Genomic DNA, 15,469 nt, shown 5'->3' with positions numbered 1-15,469 from the left:
CTCCCCAACTAATAACCAAGGCTACTGGCCAAACTGTTCACATCTAAAAACGTTTTCTTTGTTTCCTCATGAATCCACATTTTGTTCATATAAGAAATGATACATAAGTCATGGTTAATCATTCTTTGAGCCTTTTTGTTGTGGTTATTGCTGTTCATTTCTGTGATGAGCAAGTATAATTTCCTACCACTTCAAATGAATGCCAAAGGTTAGTGGTCAGCCTGCAGATAACATTGACAAGCAGATGGTGAGTTCTTAGGGTATTGGTACTTGTTTTATGTCAATACTGTATAAATTCTGAATTGTTTTCTTGGCTTCAAAACCAAATATGTATGTATGTATGTGTTTATGACACCTTATATAATAATTATATGTAAATAATGTGTTATCATTCATATATTTACATGTAATCTGTAATAATCTATAATTAATATACAATATATATAAGTTTAGTGATTGCCATCTATTCTAGAAAACTATTTTTATATGTACTTCTAGCTAAAGTCTCAACTAAAAATGTCCCCACCCAAGGAGCCCTGTGCTATGAATGTGCTACAAGTGTTACCGCCCCTGCATTCCTTTGTAGGATCCATCTTCCCCTCGAGGGAGCCCAGCACATTCCCCACGAGAGAATGGCCTAGACAAGACTCGCCTGCTCAAGAAGGATGCCCCAATCAGTCCCGCCTCCATTGCATCTTCCAGCAGTACTCCTTCCTCCAAATCCAAAGAACTTAGCCTTGTAAGCACCTTTTCTCCATCTTCTTCCTTATTCCCCATTAGATTTGATTTGATGGAGATTAATTTGATCTTACCTTTTATTCAGAGTTTATATATTTAACATTTTTATAGGATATTGATTTCCAAATAATGTGTCTGTTTAGTGCTTATGTTTAATTAGCACATTTTATTTTTGTTTTTTGCCAGTCTGGGGTTTGAACTCAGGGCCTGGGCACTGTCCTTGAACACTTTTTGCTCACAGCTAGTGCTCTACCCCTTGAGCCATAGTGCCACTTCCCGCTTTTCTGTGTATGTGGTACTGAGGAATCGAACCCAGGGCTTTGTGCATGCTAGGCGAGCAGGCTACACTCCTGGCCCTAGCACAAATATTTTTATGGAGTAGAAGGGCGTTCTAAATTGTCAGTAGAGTATTTTTTGTTAGTATTTTTGTAACATTAGGAGAGGGATGTAGATAAATTGAGATAAATCTCCACACTGGAGTATAAAGATGTGTTTATTGCCTGTGGTTCAACATAAACTTTGGGAATTCAGTGTCATTTTCTTACTAGGTTTGCTTGAATTAGCCAGCTATATTTGACTGCAATAATGTTCCCTTCCTACCTAAAAAATAATCTGGCATTTATAAAAGTCTTGTCTTGACTCACCACAAATCACAAATGCAGAATGAACCACTTACAAGTAAAAAGAATCTCTCTACATGCCTCTTTCTATGGCTGTGTAGTTAATGAAATTTTTGTGTGGTCCATCCTTTTGCTTCACTAATTACATCACTCTGTATTTCCCTCATTAAAAAAAAGAAAAGCCTAATTCAGTTTTCACATTCCTTTTGAATTCACAGCCAAAGGAAAGGAAAATTCTACAATTTGTGTGCAAATTAAAAATATACATCTGGCAAAGACCACACTAGATTTTGTTCTTTTGCTGTTGCTTTCTCCTGCTCGCTCCTGTCCTTCTGGCCTTTTTGTGGCATTTCCCTGCTGCTGAGTCGTCTCTGGAACTTGAGGTTTTAGTCTTTTCTGGTCATATTGATCTTACCTGTTACCCAGGAAGACTATTTTACCCGAACAGTTCACTGAGTGCCCAACTGGAACCAATCATTCTTAAAACAAGTAGCCCTTTACCCATGGAACACTATGGTTTGTCAACACTTTTTTTGCCTTTCAACTCAAAGTTGTTTTCTAGAGATGACCCAACTCCATGAGGTCAGCTTTAATGAACATCCTCCGAAATGTGCTCTCCTTTGCTTTTCCTGGCTTATTATTAATGTAAGAAAAAAAATCCAAATTGAAAAAATTCATCTATTTCTCTTCTTCCTTTGTGTTTTGTTTACCTTAATATTACCCTTTTGTTAAAACCATATTCTCACAGCTGGTACATTCTATCTCTTATCAGAATGAAAAATCTACTACTCCTGTTTCCAAGTCCAATACCCCTACTCCACGAACTGATGCGCCTACGCCAGGTAGTAACTCCACCCCAGGATTGAGGCCTGTACCAGGAAAACCACCAGGAGTGGATCCCTTGGGTTAGTATGACAAAAATGGCTTTCTATATTTATATTTGTTTTGTAAAGAAATTAAAGTGATGAAAAACTACATCAAGGGTCATGAGTTTGGCCTAGTGGTAGAGGGTTTGCCTAGCATGCATGAAGACCCAGGTTTGATTCCTTGGTACCACATACATAGAAAAGTCAGGAGTGGTACTCTGGCTCCAGTGGTAAAGCTCTAGCCTTGAGGAAAGCCCAAGAACAGTGCTTAGGCCCTGAGTTCATCCCCAGGACTGCCCCCCCCCAAAAAAAAATGTTCATTATGCTAGGTGCCATGTACCTGCAATCCTAGCTACTCAGGAGTCTTGATGTCTGAAGATTGAAGTTCAAAGCCAACCCAGGCAGGAAAGTCTATGAAACATAAATCCAATTACAAAAAAGATGAGAGTGGAGCTGTGGCTCAAGTGGAAGAGCATTGGCCATGATCAAAATAACTCAAACCAATGTCCTAGCCTTAAGTTCAAGCCCTATGATTGGCAAGAAAAAGAGGATGAATGAATGAACCCTCTGAAGACCTGATTGACTATTCAGGTTATTAAAATCCATTCAGTCATTGTTATTGTTGTTGTTTTCTGCCAGTTCTGGGGCTTGAACTTAGGGCCAAGGTGCTGTCCCTAATCCTCTTTGTGCTCAAGACTAGTACTGTACCACTTGAGCCACAGAACCACTTCTGCCTTTTCTGAGTTCCTTAATGTAGATAAGATCTCACAGACTTTCTTGCCTGGGCTGGCTTCAAACCAAAATCCTAAACTCTCAGCCTCCTGGTGGCATGAGCCACCAGTACCAGTCCGGTTATAACTTTTTTTTTTTTTTTTTGCCAGTCTTGGGGCTTGAACTCAGGTCCTGGGCACTGTCCTTGCACACTTTTTGCTCAAGGCTAGCACCCTGCCACCTGAGCCACAGCACCACTTCCAGCTTTTTCTCAATATGTGGTACTGAGAAATCGAACCCTGGGCTTTGTGCATGCTAGGTGAGTACTCTACCACTAGGCTACACTCCCAGCCTCGGTTATAACTTTTTTTTTTTTTTTGCCAGTCCTGGGCTTGAGTTCAGGGCCTGAGCACTGTCCTTGGACTTTCTGAAGGCTAGAGCTCTACCACTTGAGCCTCAGCACCACTTCCAGCTTTTTTCTATGTATGTGGTACCCAGAAGTTGAACCTGGGTCTTCGTGCATGCTAGGCAAGCATGGTACCACTAGGCCAAACTCCCAGCCCCCACTTTTTAAAACATATTAAAAAGTATCTCCAGTACTATTTTTTTTTTTTTTGCCAGTTCTGGGCTTGAGCTTAGTGCCTGAGCACTGTCCTTGGACTTTTCTCAAGGCTAGAGCTCTACCACTTGAGCCTCAGCAGCACTTCCAGCTTTTTCCTGTGTATGTGATACCAAGGAATGGAACCCAGATCTTCGTGCATGCCAGGCAAGCAATCTACCCGTAGGCCAAACTCCTGGCCCTCTTCAGGACTATATTATATATTGGTTTTTTCCCCGTCCTCCTTCCATTGTGGTCTGCAGCATCCAGCTTAAGAACTCCAATGGCTGTCCCTTGCCCATATCCAACGCCATTTGGGATTGTTCCTCATGCTGGGATGAATGGGGAGCTGACCAGTCCAGGAGCTGCCTATGCTGGGCTACACAACATTTCCCCACAAATGAGTGCAGCAGCTGCTGCTGCTGCTGCCGCTGCCGCCTATGGAAGATCGCCTGTGGTAAGCTTATGGTCTTTTACTAATGAACATTTCAGAGCACTGAATATACTTAGTATAGTAGGATGTTTTTATCGAAGTAGGAGAGTATATTTGTAAGTTAAACCACCTGTGATTAAGTCTGGGATCTTTTTGTTGTGGTGTAGAAGGTAGAAAATATCTTTATATTATATCTTTTCAAATTAATATTATTATTTTTGACATTTCAAACATACAAAACTAGACTGTATAGAATAATTGCCTTCTGTAATGAGCTTCACTTGTTATTGGTATATTTATATTCTATATGTTCCATCTCTGAGTATGTGTCTCTTAGATCCCTCTTGTTTCATTAGTGAATGCACCTGCATGTACCTTTAAATCATATAATTTTGAAAGATTTTCCCAAGTTTTAGAAAAGATACTAAGATACAGCAAATGAACATAACTACTTCTGTTTGTTGTCCCGCATGGGAAATATTCTAGGTGGGGTTTGATCCACATCACCATATGCGTGTGCCAGCAATACCTCCAAACCTGACCGGCATTCCAGGAGGAAAACCGTGAGTACCTTTGTCACTTTTGTACTCAGGAATGACTGTACCTTCTCCTTTTGCCTTTTAGAATTTGAGCACTGTTAGTGTCAAGGGTACTACCTGCACTTTATTTTATTCTTTTCATATATTTTCATTGTAATTAATAGAAGGGTTACATTATATTCACCAGATAGAAGGTGCATTATTTCACAAACATTGATACCCCTTCTCATGTTTTGGTTCCCATTTCCTTCCCCCACCCCCACCCCTCATCTAGTTTTCCTCCCCTTCCCTATCCTATTTCAAATAACCAGATAAACATATATACAGTTTATCAGATAACAAGGTAAAATGCTGTAACAATATGAGCTCGCTTCGGCAGCACATATACTAACTGCGCTTTCTTACTTGCAACGTATTTTTAATTTTCTGTATTACAAGAAAAGAGGCAATAGGCGGGGGTTGTGTGTTCAATTTAAAAACCTTCGGGTTGAAAGGCCAAAAGTTGTATATGATATGAAGAGAATGGTGGGACAAAGCGGTGAACTAACTCAGCAGTGATATTCACTAGACACAACTTGTGGGAAGAAGAGTTGGGGGGGGAAACTGAGAGAAAACAAAGGAGTGGTGACATGTCCAAGATTACTTACCTTTCATAACTTTAACCCCTCTCTATATCACCTTGACAATAATTTTAAAAAAATAAATAAACCCTTCCGGTTGAAAAGTAAATAAAAGAAGTCAAGGCAGCTCCAGCAAGGAGGTCTTCTCCTTGACTATTGCTGTTTTTAAGATAATTTGTTATCCTACAAATAGGCTTAAGTCAATGGCTTATACCTATAATTCTACCTACTCAGGAGACTGAGATCTAAAGATAGTAGCTCAGAGCCAGTCAGGGCAGGAAAGTCCCTGAGACTCTTACTTCCAATTAATCACCAAAAAAAAAACCAAAAACAAGAAAGTGGTGCTGTGGCTCAAGGGGAAGAGTGCAATCTATCCTTGACTCAGGCTTTCAGGGGCAACGTCCAGGCCCCTTTCAGGCCCCAGGACAGGAGGAGGAGGGGCAGGGACAAACGTGAATGTTCCAAAGCTCAAAATCCCAGCAATCTTATGCTCAGCTTATTTCTAGAGAAGGTGTCTTATTCATTACGCTTCTTTTACTGCGAACTAGACATTTAGAGATTTTTGTGTTTACAGCCCACTTGGCCAAACAAACACAACATACTGATCCTTGCAGCCTTCTCTTGTTTATTCAAATACCTGAGTATCTTTTTTCATTTTAATGTAAATGTACCTTTTTATCATTTCTCAAGCTCACATCTTTCTAAATTGGTTGTATCATCCCAGATAGGAACTTTACTATACAGTTGTACCAGCTCTTCCCTTTAAAATTCCATCTGATTTTTCTCTCTCCTATTTGGGAACACTGTAGACTCCCTTGCTTACCATATGTGTGTGTATTTTCATCATTCTGCCTGGGTTTCTCTCTGACACTAAACCTGCCCTAGGCTTGCTGCCTCCCCAGTCTCCAGTGTTGTCCAGACTTTGATCCACAGCACTGAAGGTCCTCCCCTCCAGAAACTTCCCTGCTAGAGACTTGCCTATGAGGGCATTTGCTGTTAATTTTCTTTCTCCATCACCGTTTCCTTGGCTGTCTAACTTCAGGTCTCTGTGAGATGACTTCTTAACAGAACATTCTGCACAGATAACTATCTTTTCCCTTTATAATCCATTCCGCTACTTTTTATTATTATTACTGTAACTGTTATTGTTTGAGACAGAGGCTCATTATGTAGCGTAGACTGGCCTTGAACATGTCCTCAATCTCTCTAATGCTAATAAATATAGACATGTATTATCCCACAGCTTTTTTGTGTTGATTTATAACCATCACCATTATTGGCCTCTCCACATTTGAATATAAGTTCTGCAAATACCAAGCACAACTTAGTCTTTATTTATAGATACAGAACATTTAAGATACAGGCCTGTAAGTAATATCTACATTATAATGTCTACTCACAATGTTAATGACTGTGTGTTGAAGTCTACCTTCTCAAACTTCCCTTTGGTTGTTACCTATTAATACATACTAAGGCACTTTGTTGCCTCCTTAATGTTTCCTGTGTGGTTTTGTTCTGTCCATGTTTCCTGACCTTGTCCCTCCTTTTCTTATCCATATGCTGAGCAAAAAAAATCCCAATTGTTCTTTCCATAACTGACTTCACTACAGTCTCTACCCTAAACTTTCTCCATTGCAGCAAACAATGCTGGCTCCATAGACAACTTGGTCAGTAAATATTTGACTGACTAATAAGGGAAACAAGGCAAATTAGACTTGAGTTCCTTGAGAGTTGAAGGTATAAATATCAATTACCAGAGAATGCTGTGTACCTCTGTGTGTTTTGCAAATACTTGTTGACTGACTGACAAGTTTTGTTGACCAAGAACCTTGATGTATTTGGAGGTGAGAGTTTGATCTATTTTTAAACAGTGACTAAGTAGCAAGGTCATTGGATTAATCAAATAACAATTCAAATACCTAAAATTCCGTGTGAACAGATGAGTGAGCTGGCAAGGCTCTCTCAGGGGTACAGTGAATTGGAGTATAACCATTAGTGTGAGGCTCCATTGCTGAAGTCTCTGTTGCTGCTGCTTTGAGGCCATAAGGAGGATGCAGTATTTGATGTATTTAAAGCAGTGACAGTCTTGATTGAGAGATTGGCCCACTGGAACTTCCATAAAATCATAGTTAGTCTGACTTAGGCTGCTTCTGAGCTTTAAGGTAAATGGTTTTCCTTCTTTCAGCTGAGCTATTGGCCTATAACATTTTTAAAGCTGTATTTTGGCAGGTTGATGGGTTGAAAGATTATTGAGAATTTTGATTCTTGGAAACACTAATACCTAATACTTTGGGAGATGACTATACCAGGAAGAACAAAAGGCTTATGATGTGGTTGATAAAAAGTGGATTCAGGATTATGTCAAAGCCAAAGTCACATGGTAGTTTTGCCTTTGACCTCTAAAGATAGGGTATTACCCACAGTTTACTATATTAACCTTGTGAGTTTCATTTGGGTCATCTGTACTAAATGACACTTCCTGAACGAGAAGGATGAATATCCTGGTAATATAGCCATCTTTACTGTCATGTTTGCTATGTAGTAGTTGTTTAATTGCTCACAGCATCATTTCCTGGTCTGTTTTGCCTCATATTTTTAAGGTGCTTATGTAGTAGAAGGAATGGTATGTGGTAGGAAACCTGGTAATGAAGATTGGATCTGTATTTGCATCCCATATTTTCTGTCATTAGTATGTTATAGCATCAAATAATTGAATTCACATTCTTTATGTTGTATGTGTGTGCTGATACTGGGACTAGAATGCAAGGCTTTGAACTCATACTTGGCTTAAATTTTGCTTATAGTTGGTATACTCTTGCATTTTGAGCCATACTTTCACTTCTGGTTAATGAGCAATAAGAGTCTCTCAGATTTATATGCCCAAACTAACCCCAAACCAAGATTCTCTAATCTCAGCCTCCTGAATAGCAAAGATTACAGACATGATTCACTGGTACCTGATAGAGATAATGTCACTTATTATAGATTTTCATAGCAAAACTAAATATAATGACTATATGGCTTTCCAGATCATAAAATATAGAATTATGAAACTTGGCCTTATGTATATTTTTTCAACAGAAATCCTTCTAAAGTGCATGCGAAATTAGAACATTAAATATACTAAATCACGCAAAGACCTACACTACAGTACACACTCTCAAAGTAACTGCCTTTCCTTAGAAAGACATAAAAATTGTACATCTCTGTCCTAATTATTTTGCAAAATCAATTGCTAGATATTATCAGAGTTATGATTAAATGTGTATTCCACACTCATAAAGTAGCATTTATTTGGTAATTTACTTTCAGTCCTCTTGTCTGTTCAGGCTATTGGAATAACTACATGGTTTAACTTCAGCTTATGCCAGAAATGAATTTTTACACTCATCTGCTACTCAAATTTAAGATTAGTATAAATAGGGTAATAGGGTATATCTATTTGATTAAAGTTATGGTACTAATTGTATTATAGAATATGACATGCAAATGCAGGAAAAATAAAAGAACTTGGCTTCCTGTGTTTCCAGTCCATTTCAGGAATTATTTGCTTTTATAGAGTAAAAAAAAATTAATGTTAATAATCAGTGATACATAACAAAATCCTGTAACTGCTCTGGTTTTTCATGTGCTGTGTAGAGCCTAATTTTCTATTTACTTCATAAATTCAGATCTATAAATGTGAATTTAAGGATTAGTGCTGTTTACAAGAGATTGAGAACTTGGAGATCTTGCCAAGTCAGAGAGAGGTGAATACAATGTAAAGGAATTGCAGCTTTTTAAAGAGTATAAATGAGAGATAGGTGAGAAGTCCAAGGAAGTATCCAAATTGATATTTTTTCTCAGCTGTCTTCTGTTCTTTTCACGTCTGTCACATAGCCACTGTACACTCATGTATCTTACTCACTGCATATCTGTGTGTGCTTGTACATGCATACAGTTGATGCTTTCTGGGAGGGGAATGTAGGTCACTGTTTGTTAGTCTCCCTGTACCAACTGCTTCCAGCGCAGTTGCTAGTTTGTGGTAGACATCTCAAACAGGCATCCTGTGTACTTTTTATACTTTCTGTTCATTACAGTCAACAAATACTGTCACATACTAGGTCCTAACCAGTTTACTCTTTTTTTTTTCCTTTTCTTTTTTTATAATCCATAGTACCTTTTCACTTCCTGATTCTTAGAAACTTAATCTTTATTGGCTCCCTTATCACATCTCTTCTGTAAGTCTACAGAAGTTATATATCCATTGCTACTGCCAGTTTGTCATCATTGCCCTTGCTTATTTTAGGTCCCTGAGCACTCTACGTAATTAGTATAATTATTTCTTATTCCTTAGAAGGAATCAGCCTTCCATCACTGTGACAGAACGCCTGAGATAAAGAACTTGCACAGTGGAAAGGTTTGTTTTAACTCTCCGATTCAAAAATTCATTCAATGATGTTTGCCTCCCCTGCTTTTGAGTCTGAAGCAGAGCAGTCTATTGTCATGGAAGCCTGTTTGGGGTCACTGTTCACCTACTGGCCACTGGAAGTCAGTGAAAAAGATAGGAGGTGATCAGGTGTTCTTTTCTGCGCCATACCTTCAGTGACCTCACTTTTCCCTCTTGGTCCAGCTATCTAAAGGTTCTGCCACCTCTAAGTAGCCACAGAATTGAATCCCAGGCCTTCAACTCCTGGGCCTTTGGGCCAGTCAGGATCTAAATTATAGAACTTTCCCCCACTCCTTGCTACTGAACTTATTTTTCGAATGGCTTTACCCCAAGTATTGTCACTTCTTCACTTTCTCCCAAAACCTTTTAATGAATCTTCCTATGAAATTCTCTTGCCAGCATTATGACTGCCCCTTATAGCATTATGGTAAGATAGAGTCCCTACTATGTTTTGTTGGCCTGTGGTTCAGCGACCTTGTTCAAAAACTGTGTGTGGAGTCTTTGTTGAATATATGAATTGCTGGATTAAATCAATCCAGAAATTGTATAAATCATTCCACCTCATCCTTTTGTAGTGCCTGTTCTCTGGGATTCCAGCCACTGAGAATGTTTCATCTTTTGCCCTCTTGAGTGAAATTCTGCCATTTTTTAAAAACCCATTTGTTTCATATATCTCCTATGAGACCGAAATGTTTCATTGAAAACCACCTTCTAATTATACTTGCTATTGCACCCAAGCATAGTGGATCATATCTATAATCCCAGCAACTTCAGAGGCAGAGATCAAGAGGATGATGGTTCAAAACCAACCAGACAAAAATTAGCAAGACCTCTTTTTAACAACAGGCCATTCATTCATTTTCCTGAGTGACAACCATTCCAGCTGTATGAGAGGCCCTAGATAGAATCACAGCCCAAAGCCAGACCTGGACAGTAAGCAAGACCCTATCTGAAAGAGAAAAGTGCTGGGTGTATATAGTTCAAATAGTGTAGGACTTGCAAGTACAAGGCCCAGAGTTCAAACCCCAGTACCACCATGAATTGTAGGCAGTTCTGTCTATACTTGTCTAATCGTCATTCCTAGATCATAAGGCACATATAGCCAAGGCATTTTACATTGCCTAATTTTCTACTTAACATAACATATTACAGTATAGGTTGCACTTTTACATATTGAGCTATTCAGTTAGAAAGAGAACAGTCCTTGGAGTCTGAATTCAATGATTCTTAGAAATGTTGACTTTCTTTTCAGAGTCTGGTACTTTTTGCTAGCTATATGTTAAAGGGTTTACTGAGTCCAGCACCTATGGCCCACAGCTCTAGTCCTAGGTACTCAGGAGGTTGAGATCTGGAGGACTGCATTTAGAGAAAAGTTTCTCTAAACTTTATCTCCAAAATAACCAGTGGAAAGCAACCTTAGAGGTATGGCTCAGTAAATACAGGGCCATGAGTTCAAAACTTAGCACCCTTCTCTCCCCAGAAGTGCTTTTTTAAATGTGTTAATGTAGTAGTGCTTAAGCCTTAGCTTTCCCATTCCTTCGTGCAATTAATGAGGCTCTTGAAGCTCATTTGAATCCATTTAAAGGGATTGCCAGTAAGGTACTGGGTGCTCACAGAGTGGTTAAGCTGAAAACTATCCTATTGATAACCTTGGAAGAAAGTATGGGTCTGGTTTCTCAACTATTTAAATTCTCAAGACTCTCTAAAACCCATTTAGTGATTCTACATGGGAAAAAGACATGTCTGCTGAAAGAAATCACCATTAAGAATGTGTAACACCATCTAAACTTGGAATAACCTTGGTTCCCTTGCTTTAAGATTTAGCCTTCATGACCTTCCTAATTGCTAAATCAATTAGCCTTTTTCTGGGTCATCATTTCTCAGAATCTCAACCTTGCTTCTCAAACATTATTGCCTTACTGATTTCTCCCACTTATCTGAACTGAAACCCTGGTTCCTTCTGAGATCATCCCTTTACCTGCTAAGGGAAGTGTGACTTCATTTTTCTTGTATCTCCTAACACACAAGGCATGTGGTAGAAATGGCTGAAAATACTCTCCCCCACCCCTACCCCCAATACCCCCTTCATCAATTTCTTCCAGAACTGAATTTCTCTACCTATTGGGAAAACTCTCCCAGTTTCTTTTTTGTTGTTGTTTTTTTTTTTTGGGGGGGGGGGGTTTGTTTTACAAATATGTGCTATTTGAATCTGCCCCTCTTCCAACATGGTAGGGAGTTTTTCCCTTAATTTTTTTAAGGACTTTATACATGTTTAAATTCTTCCTCTACTCAGAGTCCTTGTCAGTCTGGTTGATTCAGGGATCCACCTGAACCAACCAATAATTTCATCCTGTTTCTTGAACCATTTCATCACTAGTGCACAACTGCTCTTCAAGTTACCTGTATTGATAGACTCATAAAGGAGAGATGGGCAACAGCACCCTAGTTGGTTATCTTCCTTTGTCTTCTACTTACCAGCCAGAAGCATTGTTTGAAAACATTATGCCAGTCAAATCTTAGGTTGTTTGCCATTCTGCTTAGATGAATCTTCTCAGTACATTAGAATCCTTATTAATCAACTTCCTGTTTTGATATTCTCTTGAGTACACTCAGGCCTTCTTGCCTGGTTTTTACCTGAAGGCCTTTGCATTTACTGTTTGTTCTACCTGGTACATGCCTACAAGATAATGTACCAAGGTCTGTGTCATTCCTTCCCATCTCAGTTCCTCTGCCCTACTGCCTCTATGGAGATGTAACCCTTGCAACTCTATACCCTTACTCTTTAGTATCAGAGAGAATGAAAACCTTCACTTCTCTTTACTTCTATCTGCCTTTGTTTCCCCTGTAAGATGAATGCTTACAGTAGAATAAGAGACTGTCTCCTTCACCTCTGATTCCCCAGACCTACTTCATAGTACTTGGCACATAGAAGGCAAATAATAAACATGAGCTAAGTACTTAATAGACTTGCCCCATTGCTATGGACTTCACACATTGCTCTGCCATGTCTACCTCCTGCTCATACTGAGATCCCCAGAGTACCATAGTACTTCTATTCTTCGTAGCACTGACAGTTTCAGTTGTGTGGGGGTATGGATCTCACTGATGAATGTGCTTCCTGCTGCTTCCCATTGCTGGCTGTAACCTCAGGCAGAGGGAGTGTGGCCTTTTCTTCTTGCACGTTCCTTGGAATAATGCTGAGCACAGGAAAGTACCCCCAAAATATGTGTATATAAGGGAATGACTCAGGAAATCGCCCTTTATTGTCTTTCTGTCTTTACTCACTGGAGGTTCTCACCACATCATCTGGTCCAGATTTTTTTTGTTTTTTTTAGTCCCCTCAGCTTCAACTATCACTTCTTCATACATGATCATACCTTGGTATTTCTAACCCGGATCTTGCTCCTGAATTAATTAAAACCATTTGAATTTTCATTTGCACTCAAGCTTAAGAAAAATCAAATACCAACCTCATATGTGTACCCTTGAAGTTTGCTTTCCTGCCACCTTCAGATGTTTCTGTGATCAACTGAGTTCCTAGGCTCTAAGCTAGAGAGTACTCTTTCTTCTCAGGTCAGATATCAGTATGTCTGCAAGTCCTGTTAGTTTGACTCAAGAAATACTTTGTATTCATTATCTCCTCGCTTCCTACATCCTTCTTCCTCAGCAAATCTGACATGTACTTCCTTCAGAGCAAGTAAGAACCTTCTACAGTCTGGTACTCATATCTTTTACAACCATAGGCAAACTTCATCTTGCCAGGAAGATTCAGGTTGTTGAGGAACAGCCCTTGGTAATACACTAAATTTTGCAGACATGAAATGCCTGTAGATTTTTGCATTAAAGAACCATGAAATGTTTAATGCTAAAGCTCCCCATGGTTTAATCTAACCTCCTATCCTTTCTGTACCTACAGATTATGTGACATAATTTCCAACATGAGGCTATAGCCCAAGAGGTAGTAGATGCTTCTGGCTAGGTTGAGGAAGATGCTGTAACCTCAGCTGCCATTTATAATCCAGTGCTTCACATGGCTGTGAACTGAAGGCTGACACAGGGCATGCCCAGAATCTCACTCCATTTGGAGTTATTATGATTTGTGATCCTTGAGTCTATTCAAGATAGTAAAACTAGACTTTAATAGTTTGGTTTTATTTTGGCATATCTACCATTTTAACAACCCTGTGCTTCATAGAGCTTCATAATATCTATTAGTAAGTCACTTGATTGGAATGTTCAATATAGGCAAAATCTGGTCATGGGCCTCAGAATCACACAAATCTCTATAGCATGCCCTTAAAAGAGTAACCACTCCACTTCTCATTAGTTATGTCATTTTAGTTCACTGTGAGTTATGGGTACCTTATCTCTCTTTTTGAATTTAGAGGAACAAGGTTCATGGAAGGTAACTGGGAATGTCACAGCTGGTGTGCGATCTGATTATGGATTGGATCTAGCTGTAGTATTCTTGTTATGCTAATTAAATCAGGGTACTGGAATTGTTTGTGTTCTTTTCACTTGATGCATTAAACAGTAACATCTTCCATGTTGCCCTCTTTCTGCCTTAGAGCATACTCCTTCCACGTTAGTGCAGAAGGCCAGATGCAACCTGTCCCCTTTCCCCCGGATGCCCTCATTGGACCCGGAATCCCACGACACGCTCGTCAGATCAACACCCTCAACCACGGGGAGGTGGTGTGCGCCGTGACCATCAGTAACCCCACGAGGCACGTGTACACGGGCGGAAAGGGCTGCGTCAAGGTCTGGGACATCAGCCACCCTGGCAACAAGAGCCCTGTCTCCCAACTGGACTGTCTGGTGAGCGAGCAAGGATGGCTAAGTCTTAGGTCTTCACTCAGGAAACGGGAAGGGATGGAGTACACACTGGCTATTTGTGCCGTGCTACAGTAGTGATCCCAAGTAGAAAGCTGGGCTTCCTCTCAGAGTGTGTCCAGAACAGTCCAGTTCTTTTTGTGTGGCACATGTACCTGTATTGGTTTATATTAACACAGTCCCCAGAAAGAAAAGGCAAAACCACTTGTTGCGCTATGCGAAAGGTTTTAGAAAACTAAGAGCTTGCATGTGGTTTCTAAGCAAGTGTACCTACAAATCTTCTCATGCAAAGAGTACTAAATTCTTCTTATAACAGACACAAGAACCCCCTTAAAGCTGATAAAACTGGCATTTGTCCTTGAGTTGCTAGGAATTTTGCCTTGGTTTTCATCATTTGTATGTACCACAAGAATCTTGCTACTGTCTTTAACATGATTAAATGTAGATGAGCTCTCCTTTCTCTCTCCTCGCCTCCCTCCCTCCTCCCACTCTCTTTCTCCTCCCTCTTACCCCCTCCTCTCTCTCCCCCCCACCTTGGTATCTGTCCTGGGGCCTGAACCCAAGTTCGGGAAGTTGTCCCCAAGTTGTTTTTGCTTAAGACTAGCTTTCTACCACTTTAGCCACAGCTCTACTTCCAGTTTTTGGCTTTTTTGGTTTTGTTTGCTTTTTCTGTGGTGGTTATTAATTGGAGATAAGAGTCTCATAGACTTTCTTGCCTGAGTTTGCTTTGAGTTATGTTCCTCAGATCTCAGCCGCCCCAGGCATGAGCTATGGAATACTTGACTCAAGATGACTTTATGAATAGAGACCATATTTTTGTTTTATTTTTTCCTATCACTTAATAGTACAGATTGATTCTTCTAGTTGATACTACTACACTGAACCCATGATATGCCTTGTAATATCCTGTATTTGCAAGCTGGGCACAAAAAAAGGAGCAGACTGCCGGGTGTCTTGAACCTTAACCCCCTCCTATAGTAATAAGACCCTCTTGCCACAGCAGAATGAACCAGAGATCCATGTTTAGATATTCCGCAGATGTGATAGCCCCTGCATTAGTCTGCTTGTAGATCTATTTATGC

At 39.8% G+C, this 15,469-nt stretch overlaps 1 protein-coding gene across 9 annotated transcripts in view; it reads left to right on the top strand.

Moving 5' to 3' along the window:
• Nucleotides 1-15,469, top strand: part of Tle4 (TLE family member 4, transcriptional corepressor) — a 143,906-nt gene that overhangs the window by 121,749 nt on the left and 6,688 nt on the right. For all 9 annotated transcript variants that reach the window (XM_090329600.1, XM_090329599.1, XM_090329596.1 and 6 more), the window contains 5 exons: nucleotides 587-739; nucleotides 2,131-2,263; nucleotides 3,797-3,990; nucleotides 4,453-4,529; nucleotides 14,123-14,372. In XM_090329600.1, coding sequence (XP_090185726.1) covers nucleotides 587-739; nucleotides 2,131-2,263; nucleotides 3,797-3,990; nucleotides 4,453-4,529; nucleotides 14,123-14,372 — 807 coding nt within the window. The remainder of the gene's footprint in view (nucleotides 1-586; nucleotides 740-2,130; nucleotides 2,264-3,796; nucleotides 3,991-4,452; nucleotides 4,530-14,122; nucleotides 14,373-15,469) is intronic.

This window comes from Megascapheus bottae, chromosome 3 (assembly GCF_031878675.1).
Source record: "Megascapheus bottae isolate mThoBot1 chromosome 3, mThoBot2.hap1, whole genome shotgun sequence".
Lineage (NCBI taxonomy): Eukaryota > Metazoa > Chordata > Mammalia > Rodentia > Geomyidae > Megascapheus > Megascapheus bottae.
The sequence above is the reverse complement of the archived record's forward strand: the minus strand, read 5'-3'. Positions and strand labels throughout refer to the sequence as shown.